Genomic DNA, 23,476 nt, shown 5'->3' with positions numbered 1-23,476 from the left:
TACGGGTGGCATGGATGTTCTAGTACCCTGTTGTACCACCGCTAGCTTGGATACAAGATGTGATACGGGAGGCATGGAGGCTCTAGTACCCTGTTGTACTGCCTCGAGCTTAGATACTAGATGTGACGGGGCAGGCATGGAGGCTCCAGTACCTGTTGTACCACCTCTAGCTTGGATACAAGATGTGATACGGGGAGCATGGAGGCTCTAGTACCCTGTTGTACTGCCTCGAGCTTGGATACAAGATGTGACGGGGCAGGCATGGAGGCTCTAGTACCCTGTTGTACTGCCTCTAGCTTGGATACAAGATGTGATACAGGGAGCATGGAGGCTCTAGTACCCTGTTGTACCGCCTCTAGCTTGGATACAAGATGTGATACAAGGAGCATGGAGGCTCCAGTACCTGTTGTACCGCCTCTAGCTTGGATACAAGATGTGATACGGGGAGCATGGAGGCTCTAGTTCGGATACAAAATGTGATACGGGGAGCATGGGGGCTCTAATACCTGTTGTACCTCCTCTAGCTTGGATACAAGATGTGATACGGGAGGGCATGGAGGCTCTAGTACCCTGTTGTACCTCCGCTAGCTTGGATAAAAGATGTGATACAAGAAGCATGGAGGCTCTAGTATCCTGTTGTACCGCCTCTAGCTTGGATACAAAATGTGATACAGGGAGCATGGAAGGCTCTAGTACCCTGTTTTACTGCCTCTAGCTTGGATACAAGATGTGATACAGGTGGGCATGGAGGCTCTAATACCTTGTTGTACCAGCTCTAGCTTGGATACAAGATGTGAAATGGGTGATCATGAAGGAACTAGCTGCCCTGCTGTACTGTCTCTAGCTTGGATACAAGATGTGATACGGGCGGCATGGAGGCTCTAGTACCCTGTTGTACCGCATCTAGCTTGGATACAAGATGTGATATGGGGAGCATGGAAGCTCCAGTACCTGTTGCACCGCCTCTAGCTTGGATACAGGATGTGATACAGGGAGCATGGAGGCTCTAGTACCTGTTGTACCTCCTCTAGCTTGGATACAAGATGTGATACGGGGAGCATGGAGGCTCTAGTACCCTGTTGTTCCGCCTCTAGTTCGGATACAACATGTGATACGGGGAGCATGGAGGCTCTAGTACCCTGTTGTACCACCTCTAGCTTAGATACAAGATGTGATACGGGGAGCATAGAGGCTCTAGTACCTGTTGCACCTCCTCTAGCTTGGATACAAGATGTGATACGGGGAGCATGGAGGCTCTACTACCTGTTGTACCTCCTCTAGCTTGGATACAAGATGTGATACGGGAAGCATGGAGGCTCTAGTACCCTGTTGTACCGCCTCTAGCTTGGATACAAAATGTGATACGGGGAGCATGGAGGCTCTAGTACCCGGTTGTACCACCTCTAGCTAGGATACAAGATGTGATACGGGGAGCATGGAGGCTCTAGTTCAGATACAAAATGTGATGCGGGGAGCATGGGGGCTCTAGTACCTGTTGTACCACCTCTAGCTTGGATACAAGATGTGATACGGGCGGCATGGAGGCTCTAGTACCCTGTTGTACCGCATTTAGCTTGGATACAAGATGTGATACGGGGAGCATGAAAGCTCCAGTACCTGTTGCACCGCCTCTAGCTTGGATACAAGATGTGATACAGGGAGCATGGAGGCTCTAGTACCTGTTGTACCTCCTCTAGCTTGGATACAAGATGTGATATGGGGAGCATGGAGGCTCTAGTACCCTGTTGTACCGCCTCTAGCTTGGATACAAAATGTGATACGGGGAGCATGGAGGCTCTAGTACCCGGTTGTACCACCTCTAGCTAGGATACAAAATGTGAGACAGAGGGCATGGAGGCTCTAGTAGCCTCTTGTGCTGCCTCTACATTGGATACAAGATGTGATACGGGTGGGTATGGAGACTCATGTACTGTGTTGCACCACCTCTAGCTTGGATACAAGATGTGATGCAGGCGGACATGGATGCTCTAGTACCCTGTTGCACCGCCTCAAGATTGGATTTAAGATTTGATGCAGGCAGGCATGGAGGCTCATGTACCCCTTTGCATCGCTTCTAGCTTGGATACAAGATGTGATACAGTGGTGATGGAGGCTCTAGCACCGTTGTACCACCTCTAGCTTGGATATAAGATTTGATACAGACAGGCATGGAGGCTCTAGTACCCTCTTGTACTGCCTCTACCTTGGATATAAGATGTGATTCGGGCAGGCATGGGGGCTCTAGTACCCTGATGAGCAGCCTCTAGCTTGGATACAAGATGTGATACGGATGGGCATGGAGGCTCTAGTACGCTGTTGTACCACCTCTAGATTGGATGTAAGATGTGATATAGGTGGGCATGTAGGCTCTAATACCCTGTTGTACCGCCTCTAGCTTGGATACAAGATGTGATACAGGTGGGCATGGAGGCCCTAGTACCCTGTTGGGCCACCTCTAGCTTGGAGACAAGATGTGATATGGGTGAGCATGGAGGCATTAGTACCCTGTTGTACTGCCTCTAGCTTGGATATAAGATGTGATACAGGCGGGTATGGAAGTTCTAGTTTCTGTTGAGTCATCTCTAGTTTGGATACAAGATGTGATACAGGCAGACATGAAGGTTCTAGTACCCTGTTGTACCGCCTCTAGCTTGGATACTGTATGGATCCTGCAGCATATAGATTCACATTTGGTGTAACTGAGTCTATAGATTATACATAACTTGTAGGCTGTGAACGTTGCGTCCCAGATGGCACAGGTTCAATTGGTGATAAATCTGGCAACTGGCCAGCCACAGAAGTGTGACAATATTGTGAGGGCTTCCTGTGACCCCCTTGAGTGTGCGGCCGGACATTATCCTGCTGCCTCTTCAATGCCCAGCTTCTACAGACAGAAAGAGAGAACGATAGAGAGACAGAGATAGTGATAGAGAGACAGAGAGAGAGAGAGCAATGAGACAGAGAAACAGAGAGAGAGAGAGAGAGAGATTGATTGAGATTGAAAGACAGACTGGTCCGTAACTGGTAGAATACAAAGCGACTGATGTATAAGTCACATGATAATAAACAATACGAGCCGTCAGGTGTCACAGTACAAACTGGTAAAGTACAATATGATATATCAACCGGATAAGATGTAAGAAATCACAACATGATACAATGTTGAGTGCAAGATATTAAATCCAAAGCAATTAATACATATCTAATAATGGTAAAATCCCAGATATTACGCAAAACACTAATATGCCACCTAATCAATAACATGCCATAACAAACTACCAGCTCATCAGGGGCAACAGATGACTAGATGCAAGACTTCAATAACATACTGTGATAGAGGTTACCAATAATATTGTACTGCACCAATAACTGAACAATCCCCACCATTACATAATGCCCAGGGTTATTCATACTTATATCATACTGTACAGATACATATTGTACTGCACCAATAACTGAACAATCCCCACCATTACATAATGCCCAGCGATATTCATACTTATATCATACTATACAGATACAAATATACTGAATGAATATTGTACTGCACCAATAACTGAACAATCCCTACCATTACATAATGCCCAGGGTTATTCATACTTATATCATACTGTACAGATACATATCGTACTGCACCAATAACTGAACAATCCCCACCATTACATAATGCCCAGGGTTATTCATACTTATATCATACTGTACAGATACATATTGTACTGCACCAATAACTGAACAATCCCCACCATTACATAATGCCCAGGGTTATTCATACTTATATCATACTGTACAGATACATATTGTACTGCACCAATAACTGAACAATCCCCACCATTACATAATGCCCAGCGATATTCATACTTATATCATACTATACAGATACAAATATACTGAATGAATATTGTGCTGCACCAATAACTGAACAATCCCTACCATTACATAATGCCCAGGGTTATTCATACTTATACCATACTGTACAGATACATATTGTACTGCACCAATAACTGAACAATCCCCACCATTACATAATGCCCAGGGTTATTCATACTTATATCATACTGTACAGATACATATTGTACTGCACCAATAACTGAACAATCCCCACCATTACATAATGCCCAGGGTTATTCATACTTATATCATACTGTACAGATACATATATACATAAGGAATATTGTACGGCATCAATAACTGAACAATCCCCACCATTACATAATGCCCAGGGTTATTCATACTTATATCATACTGTACAGATACATATTGTACTGCACCAATAACTGAACAATCCCCACCATTACATAATGCCCAGGCTTATTCATACTTATATCATACTGTACAGATACATATATACATAAGGAATATTGTACTGCACCAATAACTGAACAATCCCCACCATTACATAATGCTCAGGGTTATTCATACTTATATCATACTGTACAGATACATATATACTGAATGAATATTGTACTGCACCAATAACTGAACAATCCCCACCATTACATCATGTCCAGGGTTATTCATACTTATATCATACTGTACAGATACATATATACTGAATGAATATTGTACTGCACCAATAACTGAACAATCCCCACCATTACATCATGTCCAGGGTTATTCATACTTATATCATACTGTACAGATACATATATACTGAATGAATATTGTACTGCACCAATAACTGAACAATCCCCACCATTACATCATGTCCAGGGTTATTCATACTTATATCATACTGTACAGATACATATTGTACTGCACCAATAACAGAACAATCCCCACCATTACATAATGCTCAGGGTTATTCATACTTATATTATACTGTACAGATACATATTGTACTGCACCAATAACTGAACAATCCCCACCATTACATAATGCCCAGGGATATTCATACTTATATCATACTGTACAGATACATATATACATAATGTATATTGTACTGCACCAATAACTGAACAATCCCCACCATTACATAATGCCCAGGGTTATTCATACTTATATCATACTGTACAGATACATAAATACATAAGGAATATTGTACTGTACCAATAACTGAACAATCCCCACCATTACATAATTCTCAGGTTTATTCATACTTATATCATACTGTACAGATACATATATACATAATGAATATTGTACTGCACCAATAACTGAACAATCCCCTCCATTACATAATGCCCAGGGTTATTCATACTTATATCATACTGTACAGATACATATATACATAAGGAATATTGTACTGCACCAATAACTGAACAATCCCCACCATTACATAATGCTCAGGGTTATTCATACTTATATCATACTGTACAGATACATATATATTGAATGAATATTGTACTGCACCAATAACTGAACAATCCCTACCATTACATAATGATCAGGGTTATTCATACTTATATCATACTGTACAGATACATATATACATAAGGAATATTGTACTGTACCAATAACTGAACAATCCCCACCATTACATAATGCTCAGGGTTATTCATACTTATATCATACTGTACAGATACATATATATTGAATGAATATTGTACTGCACCAATAACTGAACAATCCCTACCATTACATAATGATCAGGGTTATTCATACTTATATCATACTGTACAGATACATATATACTGAATGAATATTGTACTGCACCAATAACTGAACAATCCCCACTATTACATAATGCCCAGGGTTATTCATACTTATATCATACTGTACAGATACATATTGTACTGCACCAATAACTGAACAATCCCCACCATTACATAATGCCCAGGGGTATTCATACTTATATCATACTGTACAGATACATATATACATAACTAGCTGATATACCCGGCTTCGCCCGAGTTAATTTGGTACTGGTGTTTATCTGGTGTTCACACGGAAAAGCTTATGAAGTCGTGGTTACTTTAGAGATACTGAGGAAAAAAAATATGTTCACCATATTGCATAGTTCTCTGCGTTACCCAGGAAACACCACGGGGAGGTAACCATGTGACATTTCCTTTATATAAAATGACATCAGGAAGTGAGAGAATTAGATTACATACATAAAATTTGGACACTAATTCTTTTGCGCTTAGAATTGAATAATCGAGTTGGGACCCATTAGCGTTTCCTATTTTTGACATAATCAATGCTTGTGCCAAATTTCACGTTTCTATCTCACCGGAAAGTGAAAAAATTACATTCCGCACGTAAAATTTTGACGCCAATTCTTTTGCGCTAGAATTGAATAATCGAGTTGGGACCCATTAGCTTTTCCTATTTATGACATAATCAATGCTCGTGCCAAATTTCCTGTTTCTATGACACCGGAAAGGGAAGAAATGACATTCCGTACGTAAAATTTGGACGCTAATTCTTTTGCGCATAGAATTGAATAATTGAGTTGGGACCCATTAGCTTTTCCTATTTACGACATAATCAATGCTCGTGCCAAATTTCACGTTTCTATGACACCGGAAAGTGAAAAAATTACATTACGCACGTAAAATTTTGACGCAATTCTTTTGCGCTAGAATTGAATAATCGAGTTGGAAACCATTAGCTTTTCCTATTTATGACATAATCAATGCTCGTGCCAAATTTGACGTTTCTATGACACCGGAAAGTGAAAAAATTACATTCCGCACGAAAAATTTCGACGCCAATACTTTTGCGCTAGAATTGAATAATCGAGTTGGGACCCATTAGCTTTCCCTATTTATGACATAATCAATGCTCGTGCCAAATTTCCTGTTTCTATGACACCGGAAAGTGAAAAAATTACATTCCGCACGTAAAATTTCGACGCCAATACTTTTGCGCTAGAATTGAATAATCGAGTTGGGACCCATTAGCTTTCCCTATTTATGACATAATCAATGCTCATGCCAAATTTCCCGTTTCTATGACACCGGAAAGTGAAAAAATTACATTCCGCACGTAAAATTTTGACGCCAATTCTTTTGCGCATAGAATTGAATAATCGAGTTGGGACCTATGAACTTTTCCTATTTATGACATAATCAATGCTCGTGCCAAATTTCCTGTTTCTATGACACCGGAAAGGGAAGAAATTACATTCCGTACGTAAAATTTCGACGCTAATTCTTTTGCGCATAGAATTGAATAATTGAGTTGGGACCCATTAGCTTTTCCTATTTATGACATAATCAATGCTTGTGCCAAATTTCCTGTTTCTATGACACCGGAAAGGGAAGAAATTACATTCCGTACGTAAAATTTCGACGCTAATTCTTTTGCGCATAGAATTGAATAATCGAGTTGGGACCCATTAGCGTTTCCTATTTATGACGTAATCAATGCTCGTGCCAAATTTCCCATTTCTATGACACCGGAAAGTGAAAAAATTACATTCCGCACGTAAAATTTTGACGCCAATTCTTTTGCGCTAGAATTGAATAATCGAGTTGGGACCCAATTACTTTTCCTATTTTGGAGATAATCTATGCTCGTGCCAAAATTCATGCTTCTACGATATCGGGAAGTTGGGGAACTTTTGGCGAGTCAGTCAGTCAGTGAGTCAGTGAGGGCTTTCAGCTTTATATATATAGATGTATATTGTACTGCACCAATAACCGAACAATCCCCACCATTACATAATGCCCAGGGTTATTCAGGAATATTGTACTGCATCAAAAAGAACCAAATCATCCAAAAACAAGTGTTTATTGGTACGGTGCAATATGTAATTTATACAGCACACTATTATTAATAACCTCTATAGCAGAAGTATACAAAGGTGAGTCAAAAATTTTCTGCATTCTGGCTGTAAAATTCATTTTAATTGACTTTCAGAAGAGACAAATACATTATTTTTCGCCATAACCTCCCTGCTTCTCACTACACTTTGTCCATCTGCCAACACGCGTTTATATTCCCTCATTAAAAGATGTTTTAGGCTGAGCTGCGAGCCATGGACACACCACTGTGGTTCAACCTCTTCATCAGACGTGATCCTCCATCCTCTTAGGGCTTCTTTCAGGGGAGCAAACAGGTGATAGTCCGATGGGGCAAGATCAGGACTGTGATTGGCTGGCGCTCGATCCAATCACAGTGCTTACTTACACAGCTCTGACAGCGGGGCAATTCAAAGCCGAGCAGGGAGATGACAGTGGGGACAATTCTCAAGCAGCTTGCCACACCGCTGGGGAGAGCGTTGCGCCGGGGACACAGACGCCGGCTGGGAGGTGAGTATTGCTTTCTTTTTACCTAGTATATACTCAAGTGTAGCTCGTCTTATACTCGAGTCAATAGGTTTTACCATTTTTTGTGGTAAAACTTATTGACTCAGCTAATACTCGAGTATATACGGTATATTATATACACACAGTAGAGACGTGAACACACCAGCACCAGTTATATGGCCGTGAATTAGACATTTCCTCCCGATTAGAGCCCACAATAAGGCGCCACACACAACATTGCTCTTTACCTGATTTCATTTTCAAAGGCCTTGATGAACGGGGAGCCTCTCATAGTTTGCGTCTTGACGATGTGATCGTCTAGCAGCATCTGTATGTCATCCACAGATGATAAAATGTAGGTCCCGCTCTCACGATACTGAAGCAACGTGAACTCCATCTGATCCCACTCCGAAATCATCTTCTCTATTGCTTTTTCTAGCGAGTATTCTTTGCTTGCCGATTCACTGATGCCTTCAAATTTGTCCAAATAGGGCTGGAGTTTCATATCTAAGAACTGGCCAACACTGGTGTCCTCCTGGTGCTTGATGGAGTAGCCGACTACAGCAGACATGGCCTCCCAGTGTCTCTCCCGTAACCCTGGATTACAGACTATCTGAATGAGAGGGGTGATTTCTTTAAATTCCCCAACTTTCTGTTTGATTACCAGTGTTAGAGAATGAGCTTTGGGAGAATTAGTGAATGTCCTCTCCAGCTTGTACAGCAATCTCCAGTAATTGCCCACATCTTGCTCTACGAGATCAGGCGTTACTGCAGTATAAGGACCTTCCATCCAACTTGTATACTTGGTGTTAAACTCCACGATAATTTCATAGAGTCTGAGATAAGGATTCAGAGAATCTTGGATCTTCTTCCGTTGTGGATACTGTGAAGCTGTCCAGCCGAAGGCTTCCTCCTCCAAGTTAAGCTGATCAACCTGAAATGTTAAATATCTCAGTAAATGTCAAACTATTAATGTCAAAATCTACCTAACGAATGAACTTCAAAGCGTTAGACTTAATTGTATGGTACTTGAAGGTCCAAGACAACCTAGGGACAGTGGGCGCTGCGAATGAGCTGCGTAATAAAGGAGCTGCAGGCAAATAACAGCAGCGCTCTGGAGAATATAGATAAATATTGTACGCAAAATTGTACTGAAATAAATACCAAAAAGAATCAAACATATGAAAAGCAATAAAGACACACAAATGGATAGGTGACTACTGCAGCCGGGAAAGACCACACAAAAAATAAGTAGTGCATCAATGGTGGCTGCACAAGTAACCCAAAGCATGTAACGAGGTAATAAATATAGTAAATAGCCACTCGCACACATAAAGACTCGCTCAGAGTGCGGGAAGTAGCAGAACGATTGCTGAGGAGGTGCCACCAGAATGAGAGGTGAAGCAAGGGTCTCCCTAAATAGAGGAATAAAGGCTACATGTGGTCAACCCACTCTACGCATAGTGCCAGCAGATGCCTGGCTTCATCAGGGGTGGCATAGAGTGTACAAACAAGAAGGTCCTTAGAAAGGAAGTAAGAGGAAGATACAGCTTGAGAATAATAACCCAATTAAACTTAACCAGTGGACGTGGAGTCCAATGTCGGGGCGCAGGTAGACGACATCAGCAAAGAAGGCACATCACTTAGAGATGATGGAGAGCCAGGGAGGGCACACCAAAAAGGCCTGGGCAAGAATGTATGGAAGTGGGTAAGTAATTGGTCAGTGATAGAAAGCTGATTGGAGAGGAGGGGGCCGCGGACCGAGCCCTGTGGGACCCCGACAACAAGGGGAAGAGGAGGGGAGGGGGCCGCAGACCGAGCACTGTGGGACCCCAACAATGAAAGGAAGGGGGGGGGGGAGACAGCAAAGGAGATGCTGAAGGAGAAGTCAGATAGGTAGGAGGAGAACCAGGAGAGAGCAGTATCCTTTAGGCCGATGGAGCGAAGCATACTGAGGAGAAGTTTGCGGGCCACAGTGTCAAATGCTGCAGAGAGATCGAGGAGGATCAGTAGGGAGTAGTCACCCCCTGATTTGACCATCGGGAGGTCATTTGACACTTTAGTCAGGACGGTTTCTGAGGGGGGAGAGGGACTGGAGGAGGTGTGAGGTAAGAGGGTCACTAGCGCAGGTGGTGGAGCGAGCAGAGGAAAGCAATCTGGAGACTTCTTCCTCTGTCATTGGCCTGAGTACAGAGAGTCAGCAGGAGCCAGATGCAGTACTGACGAGACTAGGGTCAGGAGATTATTTCCAGGCAGATGTCATCGAATTTCTTCCTGAAGTAAGCAGCCAGCTCTTCAGCACTGAGATCCATCACCAGGGGCTGCAGTTTAGGGCTGAGAAAGGAGTGGAAAGTGTCAAAGAGTCGTTTAAGGTTGTGAGAGTGAGGAGACAAGAGAGGTGAAGTAGACTTGTTTGGCGTGGTGAAGGGCGAGGTTGTAGGTTCGGAGCATGAATCTGAAGTAGAGAAAGTCTGCGGACGATTGTGACTCTCTCCACAGCCGATCAGCACATCTAGAGCACCGCCAGATGAAGTACATTGGAGGCGTGAGCCATGGTTGCCATGATCTGCATCAGATGGCTTGGGTCACAGGGGGGAGGGGGGACAGGAAGAACCGGTCAACAGCAGCACAGAGGAATTGAGCAGAAGAGTTTAGTAGAGTAGGTTTCGAAAAAAGATGGCTGAAGGGCGCTCTAATAACTATTGTGAGACGGTGACCGGCAAGGTGCTGGAGGGCAGGTATGTGTCACCTAGGATGCTCTCCTATGAGGCTTTGGGGAGCGCTTGGGCAGATACGTGCCACCGAGCAGCCTGGGCTCGGTGGAGGAAGCCGGCAGTATAGCGTTAGTAGCATTAAGCCACTAACACGTTGTAGTGTGTAAGTGGCTCCAAGCCACATAATCCGGGCCGGCTTTTCCTGGAGTGACCAAAGCGAAGGGTGGGATGGTCACTCCCACGTACCAGGTGGGGCTGGTACCAGGCCTTATAAAGCCTGGGCCTACAGGGCCAGCAGGAGAGCTGAGACCTCTGCAGGTCTAAGAGACCTGGCTTGCTGTGTGCAGGAGCCATTTGTGTTACCAGTGTGTAGACAGGGACGCTACATGTATAGTAAGTGCTCAGACGAGCAGGATTTACTTTATGTTTGCCTGATGTTAAGGCCTGTATTTTGCTTTTGTTTGCTTGGAAATAAACCCAGGCAAAGCCTGGCCTAAAGGCTTTATCCTATGTGTCACTGTCTCTGACTGCTTATGCCCAGGTTGCTACCGATCCTAAACGCTAATCCCTCACATATGGTGTTTGGATGCGGGCAGCGGTCTTAAAGAGACATACACCAATTAATGGACATTTTGCTGCAGCAGCTGGTGAACCATTGCTAAGGGCAACCACCCAAGAGAGATTGACTGGAAAGTGCTGTGACCCCCATGTCCTGGGTGAAAGCTGCAATGGTGCAGAAATCAGACACTGCCAAGATGGAAGAACTGATAAAGCAGCTGGTGCAAATGAACGTACAGCAGCAACAAACGTTGGCTCAGCAGCAACAAATGAACATGCAGCAACAACAAACGTTTGCTCAGCAGCAACAAATGAACGTGCAGCAGCAACAAGTGACGGCGACCCAGCAAAAGGTCCATGAGGAGGCCATGAGAGCTCAGGCCGAGACTAATGCTCTCCTGGCGGAAGCCAATCGGTTAGCCTTGCAGGAGCAACAGCGGGTTAACCAACAGCTGCAAGAGCAACTCCTGGCGGTGGCGCAAAGTGTGCAGAGATCGGCTGGTTCGCTCCCCACCACCCGTACCGCGGTACAGGTGGCCTTACAAAAGATGACACCCACTGATGACATCGAGGCCTGTCTCGCGGTCTTTGAGAGAGTGGCCGAGAGGGAGAAGTTACCGGCGCCTCAGTGGGCTGAGGTAGTAGCGCCTTTCCTGACGGGAGAACCCCAAAAGGCCTATTTTGACCTCGGTGAGCAGGAGGCCAAGGACTACACTAAGCTGAAAGGTGAGATCCTGGCACACTTGGGCGTGGACACCCATGTGTGGGCCCGACGCGTACATGCCTGGACTTTTGCTGACCACCTGCCAGCTCGCTCCCAGATGTACGACCTGTTCCACCTGGTGAGAAAGTGGCTGCAGCCGGAGGAGTCATCCCCGGCAGAGATCGTACAGAAAGTGGTTCTGGATAAGTTTATACGCTCGCTGCCCCCCCGCAATCCAGCGCTGGGTGGGACAAGGAGGTCCCCAGGATGTGGACCAACTCGTGAGCCTCGTCGAGAGGTATAAAGCCACGGAGGACTTACTGCAAGCCATGCCTCCTCGACGTTCCAACCCCGGGAACAGCAAGTCGGCCGGAGCACCGGGTAAGACTGTTCCGTATGTAAGGGGTGTCAAAAATGTCCCAAAGGGAGGCGGCTCAGAGGGGGATCATGTGGGACAGAAGAAGAGTCCCAACTGGACAGTCCGGTCCCGGGTAGAACCCCAAGGGGACCGGGGACCCATACTATGTTGGCGCTGTCGTGAGCCCGGGCATATTGCCGCCAACTGTCCACTTACCGTGGAACGCATGGACTGTGACTCTGCCTGGCGGAGGTCGATGTTCTCACGGCCAGTATGTTCTGCAGAGACTGTGTCAGAGACTGATCGACCATTATGTCACCTAAAGGTGAATGACTTTGCGGTGACAGCTCTACTGGACTCAGGGAGCTTGGTTACGCTGGTGCACTCCAGCCTGGTCGATCCCACAACCTTCACCGGCCGTCGCATGGGGGTTGTGTGTGTGCATGGGGACACCAAGGAGTATCCTATTGCCCTTGTACGACTTGATACTCAGTGTGGACTTGCCACCCATGAGGTGGGCGTCGTAAAATCGCTAATGCACACCGTGATCCTCGGGAGAGACTTTCCCCTATTTTGGGACTTGTGGCGACACCGAGGGTCGTCTGCAAATAAGGTTCATGATAATGCAAATGTGTATGATGTGTGTCCAGAACCGTTTGACCCTGAGGGTACGGTTCCAGCAGTAGGGGTGACCCAAGATAATGGGGATAACTTTCCCTTAACAGTACTAGCGGGTGAGACAGAGGTACAGGACGAAGTGGTTGCTATGCCTGACTTAGAGGTCTCACGTGCCAATTTCGGAACTGAGCAGCTCCGAGACCCCACCTTAGTAAAGGCCAGGGAAAATGTTAAAGTACTAAATGGGGAGCCTCAATTCCTGGGGGCTGATACTGTATTTCCACACCTGGCAGTCAATCAAGAGTTGTTGTATCAGGTTGACAAGGTCCGTGGGGAGGTTGTGGAACAGCTGGTGGTACCTCAGTCCTATCGTAGGATGGTCTTAGACCTGGCGCACAAGCATGTGCTGGGAGGTCATCTCGGGAGCGAAAAGACTAAGGAACGCATCCTTCAGCGTTTTTTCTGGCCGGGGGTACATGATGATGTAAAACGTTACTGTGAGTCGTGCCCGGAGTGTCAGATAACAGCTCCTATGCCCCATTACCGGAGCCCCTTAGTGCCCTTGCCCATCATAGAGGTGCCGTTTGAGCGGATCGCTATGGACCTAGTTGGGCCCTTGGTAAAGTCTGCCCGGGATCACCAACATATATTAGTGGTTGTAGACTATGCCACCCGTTACCCCGAAGCCGTTCCTTTACGCAATACGTCATCCAAGGGTATTGCAAAGGAACTACTTCACATGTTCTCCCGCACGGGCATACCAAAAGAGATCCTGACGGACCAAGGAACCCCCTTTTTGTCAAAGGTCATGAAGGAATTGTGTAAGCTGCTGAATATTAAGCACTTACGGACGTCGGTGTACCACCCACAGACGGATGGTCTGGTTGAGAGATTTAATAAGACCCTAAAAAGCATGCTAAAAAAGGTAGTCAATAAGGATGGGAGGGACAGGGAGCAGTTCTGTCCCAGGAAGTAGAGGGAGAGGAACATCCCGTGATATATCTGAGCAGGAAGCTCATGCCACCGGAAAAAAATTATAGTATCGTTGAGCGGGAGTGCCTAGCCATCAAGTGGGCTCTGGAATCCCTAAAATACTACCTGCTAGGTAGACACTTCAGGCTGATCACAGACCACTCCCCCTTAACCTGGATGTCACAGGCAAAAGAAAGAAATGCCAGAGTCACTAGATGGTTCCTGACCCTTCAAAATTTTAGCTTTTCGGTAGAGCACAGGGCCGGAAAGCTACAGGGCAATGCCGATGCCTTATCAAGGACGCATTGCATGACGGCGAAAGGTGTCCGACCCCACAGGCTCGAACAGAGGGGGAGGGTATGTGAGACGGTGACCGGCAAGGTGCTGGAGGGCAGGTATGTGTCACCTAGGATGCTTTCCTATGAGGCTTTGGGGAGCGCTTGGGCAGATACGTGCCACCGAGCAGCCTGGGCTCGGTGGAGGAAGCCGGCAGTATAGTGTTAATAGCATTAAGCCACTAACACGTTGTAGTGTGTAAGTGGCTCCAAGCCACATAATCCGGGCCGGCTTTTCCTGGAGTGACCAAAGCGAAGGGTGGGATGGTCACTTCCACGTACCAGGTGGGGCTGGTACCAGGCCTTATAAAGCCTGGGCCTACAGGGCCAGCAGGAGAGCTGAGACCTCTGCAGGTCTGAGAGACCTGGCTTGCTGTGTGCAGGAGCCATTTGTGTTACCAGTGTGTAGACAGGGACGCTACATGTATAGTAAGTGCTCAGACGAGCAGGATTTACTTTATGTTTGCCTGATGTTAAGGCCTGTATTTTGCTTTTGTTTGCTTGGAAATAAACCCAGGCAAAGCCTGGCCTAAAGACTTTATCCTATGTGTCACTGTCTCTGACTGCTTATGCCCAGGTTGCTACCGATCCTAAACGCTAATCCCTCACACTATGTATAGATATATCAGAGGTCAATATAGAGATCTGTACCATCATCTATTCTACCCAGGACTGTAACAAGGGATCGCTCTAATAACTATGTATAGATATATCAGGGGACAATACAGAGATCTCTCCAATCATCTATAATACCCAGGACTGTAACAAGGGGGCGCTCTAATAACTATGTATAGATATATCAGAGGACAATACAGAGATCTCTCCAATCATCTATAATACCCAGGACTGTAACAAGGGGGCACTCTAATAACTATGTATAGATATATCAGGGGACAATACAGAGATCTCTCCCATCATCTATAATACCCAGGAATGTAACAAGGGGGCGCTCTAATAACTATGTATAATATATCAGGGGTCAGTACAAAGATCTCTCCCATCATCTATTATACCTAGGACTGTAACAAGGGGGAGCTCTAATAACTATGTATAGATATATCAGGGGTTAGTATAGAGATCTCTTCCATCATCTATTATATCCAGGACTGTAACAAGGGGGCGCTCTAATAACTATGTATAGATATATCAGGGGTTAGTACAGAGATCTCTCCCATCATCTATTTATACCCAGAAATGCAACAAGGGGGTGTGCTCTAATAACTGTGTATAGATATATGAGGGGTCAGTAAGGAGATCTCTCCCACCATCTATTATACCCAGGACTGTAACAGGGGGTGCTCTAATAACTATGTATAGATATATCAGGGGTCAGTACAGAGATCTCTTCCATCATCTATTATACCCAGGACTGTAACAAGGGGAGTCTCTAATAATGATGTATAGATATATCAGGGGACAATACAGATATCTCTCCCATCATCTTCTATACCCAGGACTGTAACAAGGGGGTGCGCTCTAATAACTGTGTATAGATATATCAGGGGTCAGTAAGGAGATCTATCCCATCATCTTGTCATTGAATTTCTTCCTGAAGTAAGCAGCCAGCTCTTCAGCACTGAGATCCATCACCAGGGGCTGCAGTTTAGGGCTGAGAAAGGAGTGGAAAGTGTCAAAGAGTCGTTTAAGGTTGTGAGAGTGAGGAGACAAGAGAGGTGAAGTAGACTTGTTTGGCGTGGTGGAGGGCGAGGTTGTAGGTTCGGAGCATGAATCTGAAGTAGAGAAAGTCTGCGGACGTTTGTGACTCTCTCCACAGCCGATCAGCACATCTAGAGCACCGCCAGATGAAGTACATTGGAGGCGTGAGCCATGGTTGCCATGATCTGCAACAGATGGCTTGGGTCACAGGGGGGAGGGAGGACAGGAAGAACCGGTCAACAGCAGCACAGAGGAATTGAGCAGAGGAGTTTAGTAGAGTAGGTTTCAAAAAAAGATGGCTGAAGGGCGCTCTAATAACTATGTATAGATATATCAGAGGTCAATATAGAGATCTGTACCATCATCTATTCTACCCAGGACTGTAACAAGGGATCGCTCTAATAACTATGTATAGATATATCAGGGGACAATACAGAGATCTCTCCAATCATCTATAATACCCAGGACTGTAACAAGGGGGCACTCTAATAACTATGTATAGATATATCAGGGGACAATACAGAGATCTCTCCCATCATCTATAATACCCAGGACTGTAACAAGGGGGCGCTCTAATAACTATGTATAATATATCAGGGGTCAGTACAGAGATCTCTACCATCATCTATACACAGGACTGTAACAAGGGGGCGCTCTAATAGCTACGTATAATATATCAGGGGTCAGTACAAAGATCTCTCCCATCATCTATTATACCCAGGACTGTAACAAGTGGGCGCTCTAATAACTATGTATAGAAATATCCGGGGTTAGTACAGAGATCTCTTCCATCATCTATTATATCCAGGACTGTAACAAGGGGGTGTGCTCTAATAACTGTGTATAGATATATGAGGGGTCAGTAAGGATATCTCTCCCACCATCTATTATACCCAGGACTGTAACAGGGGGTGCTCTAATAACTATGTATAGATATATCAGGGGTTAGTACAGAGATCTCTTCCATCATCTATTATACCCAGGACTGTAACAAGGGGAGTCTCTAATAATGATGTATAGATCTATCAGGGGACAATACAGATATCTCTCCCATCATCTACTATACCCAGGACTGTAACAAGGGGGTGCGCTCTAATAACTGTGTATAGATATATCAGGGGTCAGTAAGGAGATCTATCCCATCATCTATTTATACACAGGAACGTAACTGTAACAAGGAGGTGCCCTCTACGTCTAGAAGAAAGAAGGTTTCTACACAACACAGAAGCGGGTTCTTTACTGTAAGAGTATTGAGACTATGGTACTCTCTGCCTGAGGATGTGGTGATGGCAAATCCGATAAAAGAGTATAAAAGGGGCCTGAACACCTTTCTTGAGTGATACAATATTACGTGTTATATCACTGATTACACAGAAGGGTCAGTGATCTATGGATTATGCTGATCACCAGATTAGAGTTCGGAAGGAATTTCCCTTAAATGAGGAAACCTGGCTTCTATCTCATTGGGATTTTTTGCCTTCCTCTGTATCCACAATGGGGAGGTAACAGGCTGAACTGGATGGACAAATGTATTTTTCCGGCCTCACATACTATGCTACTGCTAATAATGCACCTCACACTATATCAGTTGAAGGGCAAAAAATACCACCCTTGACTGTATCAAAGGACTGTACCTCACATTCAGGTCAGGGCCAGGTGAAAAGTTGGGCATTCTATATATATTTAAATGGACACTAACTTTTCACACATTGGCTCATCTAATAGCCTAGGTCTCTTGTGTAGTGAAGTAAGGGGTAAAGTCCTGGATGGTGTGTATATACCACGGAGACTACTAAACTCCAGGATATAACTCCGGAGTTTGCATGAGGCAGGGGCTGTCCAGGTCACACGTATATTCCAGTACAGGAAGTACCTGAACCTGGAACTCAGCTGAGACAGAATTGGAAAAGGAGCAGGAAAAGCTCAGTAAGAGAGAGATTGTGGCAGAGTGTGTTCAGCCAGACCAGAGAAAGGACAGACTGCGTGCAGAGTCCCTGGAAAGCCAGGTGAAGAGAACCTGGAGAGCTGAGGGAAGCAAAACCCTGAGGAAAGGGTTGGGTGAGAATCCCTGCATCTGATTACCAAGACTGTTATTTTGGGTGTCTTATGGACATTATATGGCTGGAGAAAGCCTGTGTTTGTTTATGACTGAGAGTTTGGCAATAAACCCCCCTGCTTTACCATCACCGGCCTCTGCTGCCACCTGACCTCCTACAGAGGAAACATACCTGTTGTGGATCCTGCTTACACTTGCAATATACTTGCATATACTTTCTTTTTGTTTTGCCACTGAAAATCTAGTTTTGAGTGCCCACCAGTAGGGGCCTACTTTCTTCTGCAATCCACTGCCTGTCATTAGGCAGTTGGCTTCTCTAGTAACAGGTACATGGGGACACTGCTAGTTACTACATGCAACAGAGGGGCGGGCATTCATATGCTACCTTGCAGCTGATTGCAGCAGGGTTACACAAGACAGCATTGGAGAATAACTGAGGAGAATATACCTCACCTCTGTGTGTATATACTGAAGAGAATCTACCTCACCTCTAATGTGTATATACTGAGGAGAATCTACCTCACCTCTAATGTGTATATACTGAGGAGAATCTACCTCACCTCTAATGTGTATATACTGAGGAGAATCTACCTCACCTCTAATGTGTATATACTGAGGAGAATCTACCTCACCACTAATGTGTGTATACTGAGGAGAATCTACCTCACCTCTATGTGTATATACTGAGGAGAATCTACCTCACCTCTAATGTGTATATACTGAGGAGAATCTACCTCACCTCTAATGTGTGTATACTGAGGAGAATCTACCTCACCTCTATGTTTATATACTGAGGAGAATCTACCTCCCATCTATGTTTATATACTGAGGAGAATCTACCTCCCCTCTATATGTATATACTGAGGAGAATCTACCTCCCCTCTATGTTTATATACTGAGGAGAATCTACCTCCCCTCTATGTGTATATACTGAGGAGAATCTACCTCACCTCTAATGTGTATATACTGAGGAGAATCTACCTGACCTCTAATGTGTATATACTGAGGAGAATCTACCTCATCTCTAATGTGTATATACTGAGAAGAATCTACCTCACCTCTAATGTGTGAATACTGAGGAGAATCTACCTCACCACTAATGTGTGTATACTGAGGAGAATCTACCTCACCTCTAATGCGTGTATACTGAGGAGAATCTACCTCACCTCTAATGTGTGTATACTGAGGAGAATCTACCTCACCTCTAATGTGTGCATACTGAGGAGAATCTACCTCACCACTAATGTGTGTATACTGAGAAGAATCTACCTCGCCTCTAATGCGTATATACTCAGGAGAATCTACCTCGCCTCTAATGTGTATATACTCAGGAGAATCTACCTCGCCTCTAATGTGTATATACTGAGGAGAATCTACCTCGCCTCTAATGTGTATATACTGAGGAGACTCTACCTCGCCTCTAATGTGTATATACTGAGGAGAATCAACCTCACCTCTATGTGTATATACTGAGAAGAATCTACCTCGTCTCTAATGTGTATATACTAAGGAGAATCTACTTCACCTTTATGTGTATATACTGAGGAGAATCTACTTCACCTCTATATGTATATACTTAGGAGAATCTAACTGACCTTTGTGTGTATATACTGAGGAGAATCCACCTCACCTCTGTGTGTATATACTGAGGAGAATCCACCTCACCTCTGTGTGTATATACTAAGGAGAATCCACCTCACCTCTGTGTGTATATACTGAGCAGAATCTAATTCACCTCTATGTGTATATACTGAGGAGAATCCACCTCACCTCTATGTGTATATACTGAGCAGAATCTAATTCACCTCTATGTGTATATACTGAGGAGAATCCACCTCACCTCTGTGTGTATATACTGAGGAGAATCCACCTCACCTCTGTGTGTATATACTAAGGAGAATCCACCTCACCTCTGTGTGTATATACTGAGCAGAATCTAATTCACCTCTATGTGTATATACTGAGGAGAATCCACCTCACCTCTATGTGTATATACTGAGGAGAATCTACCTTTATTCTGTGTGTATATACTGAGGAGAATCTACTGCACTTCTATGTGTATATACTGAGGAGAATCTACCTCAGCTCTGTTTGTATATACTGAGGAGAGTCTGCCTCACCTCTACGTGCATATACTTTGGAGAATCTAACTGACCTGTGTATATACTGAGGAGAATCTACCTCACCTCTGTGTATATACTGAGGAGAATCTAACTGACCTCTCTGTGTATATACTGAAAGGCTGTAAAGTACATAAGGAAGCGACAATGGACTGCTGGGATGTAGCATGCATTTAAGGTTAAGAAGGGGCTGCAGCCTCTAGTCTGGAGTTTTATTTGAATAAAAAGGGAGGAGAATGGGAAGTGTGGTACATTCTGCAGAAGGACATCAGTACATGCAGTCTGAGGATAATCTAACGCTCTATGTGTATACATATTTTATTCCTCAGTTCCTCTGAAGTAAACATGAATTCATAAAATTTTCTACGCGAACAACAGGTAAACACCTGTAGCAAATTAACTTGGATGAAGCCGGGTACATCATCTTGTATAATCATATATTTAACAAAATTAAAAATACTTCTGTAGTGGAGGGTGACATTTACATAACCAGGTTTTTTATGACAGTTTTTGTTTTGAAAGATATTCACACATAGGCATCAACTTCACTATTTTGATTTGCCTGAAAAAACTGCCTATAAAAAGGGGATGATCATACATGATCTTGCAACAAATAAATTCTACTGCATTCCCACAACAAGTAGAGCATGCTGCGGACCTGAACCTCCACAGCACAACTATTTTACTGCTACAATGCTGTGAAATTCCAGCTATCATTCTGTATACATATTTCTGCAGCAATGCCGTTGTGTATGAACTCTATAAATGTCCATACATGCTGTGGATAATCCACAATACCCACATGCAGACTACTGCCTATTGCAGGATAGCTCCTTGCCTACTGAAACAATAATGAGCAATGGTGCAGCCCAACAATTAGCTGTAACCAGCGTGCAGTTATTGTGGCATCCACCGTTGTGTACGGCCACCTTTAAGCATTTAAGTATGAGCCCTTAGCTCAAGAAAGACAGACATTTGGTAAAATGTGTCCCTACTTTGCTCTGTAGAATTGTTGTTTCATTAAAGTGAACTTGAGTTTTCAACAAGTTTTCTAAGATACCCTCAGGTTCTCCTCACCCTCATTTGCTGCAGTTTGCATCCTGTTTCCTGTCTGGGACTTCTGATTTTCAGACGGTCTTCCCCATTTTTCTGTTGCCCTGTTAGTTGTAATGCACTTTCATGCCAGGGGCATGTAGCAAGACTAGCATTCTGCCAGTAGTTCACGGTCCTACACTTCCTTGCCATTACTTCACATGCAGCACTGCACAGTCTGTAGTCCAATCAGCAGGGGGATTTCTAAATTCCTGCTGCAGACAGAACCCCCCCCCCCCCTCCACAGGAGAGGCAGAGATTGTGGAAAGTGTTATCACAGAGTCTGCAGATCTGTCAGCCTGCAGCTTCTGAATGGAGTGCTCTTGTGAAGATAGTTCCTCATTCAATTGATAAGGTACTGTCCCTGTGTCCTTGTTACTACAGAAGCTCTGCACCTAACAACAGACAGTGGATTGTAGAAAAGTGGAAAGGGAGACCTCTAGTGGCAACCATTTCAAATGTGATTTACAGGAGTAAAGCAAGAAAATGTTTAATGCAACTATATTGCAGAAATGATAATACTAACATAAGCTAGTAGATGAGCAGAAGTTGTCTGAAAAGTTAGGACTCTAAAGGAGTTTTCCAACTTTTTTTTTTTTGTGTGTCCCTTCAGTACTCCCCTGCTCCAAACTACAAATGAGCAATGTGCTTACCGTTCTGGTGCTCGGATGCTATGGTGTATGTCCTGTGACTTCACCGGGTCTTCTGGAATGGTGGCGTTCTGTAAACCAATCATGTGGGATTCTAATGTGGAACCTGTCCTGTTTATGGGATGCCAACGATGACATCCTGTGTCAGGGACTCTTCGGGGCTGCAGGGGTCATGTGCATAAACAAAGACTTGAGCACTACAGAGGGATCAGAGGACAGGAGCGGTGGGGAAGCAGTGCTTTAGTGGAGAGCTATTATTTATAATTATTTAATTCCCCTATTGCCACTTATGTATTTATTGGAAACCCCCTTTAGTATTTTACATGTTTGTTTATATGGATTGTGATTGAAAGTACAAAAACCCGTCCCGACATCTGCCGCACTGTAACTATAAAGAACAAGGCTGCACTAAACAGACAATTGTGACACAACAGGTCCGCTGATGACAACACACGTCTATGGGGAAATGACCAGCAGGAAACAGAAGGTGAATTCAGGGAGTGATTGTTCCTATGAAGCACTACTGCACTGTGTCAACGGGAAGGAGACCGGAGCACTAATATGTAACCCGGCAGACGGGGATCCGGGGCTTCACAGGAAACCAACACGCTACTGACCTTCTCAATGGCTTGATCCAACTTGGCATTCAGTGCCTGTGCTTTCTTGAGGTATCTGTTCACCTCCTGGATATCACCATACGCTTGAAATTCTTCAACTTGCTTGCTGAAGCCTTCTAATTCCTCAATAAATCTTTCACAGCGCAACTGCATGATGATTATAGGAAGTGCATAAATGTAAAGCAAGCACTGAGCCCCCCACAAGATGCCCCACAGGGGATGACAACAGAAAACAGTTCATACTAATGTAAACATCGCTGGGGGTCTTACAGAGTGTGGGGGGCTCCCATCATTAACTATGGTGTTCTAGTATAGACATAGGGGGTTAACAGTGAACAGTCAGCTCCTATTGGACCTAGGGTGTCCATTCAAATAATGGTGCAAGCACATAACTTCAGATCTTGCCCATACACAGCACGGCTGCACATACATTGCACATGCACACAGCACATACAGCTCTGCTACTTGCACACACACAGGTTTGCTACATACACTCCCCAGGCTGTATCAGCATACTGCTGGATCATTAAGGCAGCAGTCAGACCCTCTGGATGCTTAAGGGGAAGTCTGTCGCCTTGAGCACACTGTCCAAGCTGCAGAAATGATGTTACAGAGCAGGATGAGCTGAGCAGACTGATATATAGTTTATGGGGAAATTCTCAGTAGAACTTGTATTATAGTCATTTATATCTCTGCACATTTTGAGCTGAACAGTCCAGTGGGCGGAGCTATCAGTGATTGTCACCTACCCCTGTATGTACAGTCATACACAGACAGCTGCCAATCACTGATAGCTCCGCCCACCGGACTGTTCAGCTCAGAATGTGCAGAG

At 44.5% G+C, this 23,476-nt stretch overlaps 1 protein-coding gene across 1 annotated transcript in view; it reads right to left on the bottom strand.

Annotated features, from left to right (window-relative positions):
• Nucleotides 1–23,476, bottom strand: part of DNAH7 (dynein axonemal heavy chain 7) — a 499,785-nt gene that overhangs the window by 333,720 nt on the left and 142,589 nt on the right. Inside the window, exons 16-17 of the mRNA XM_066577151.1 lie at nt 22,645–22,791; nt 8,444–9,129 (exon numbers count right to left, since the gene is read on the bottom strand). Of these exons, the coding sequence (XP_066433248.1) occupies nt 8,444–9,129; nt 22,645–22,791 (833 nt within the window). The remainder of the gene's footprint in view (nt 1–8,443; nt 9,130–22,644; nt 22,792–23,476) is intronic.

This window comes from Eleutherodactylus coqui, chromosome 8 (assembly GCF_035609145.1).
Source record: "Eleutherodactylus coqui strain aEleCoq1 chromosome 8, aEleCoq1.hap1, whole genome shotgun sequence".
Classification (NCBI taxonomy): Eukaryota; Metazoa; Chordata; class Amphibia; order Anura; family Eleutherodactylidae; genus Eleutherodactylus; species Eleutherodactylus coqui.
Note: the sequence above shows the minus strand (reverse complement) of the source record. Positions and strands in the feature narration are given on the sequence as shown.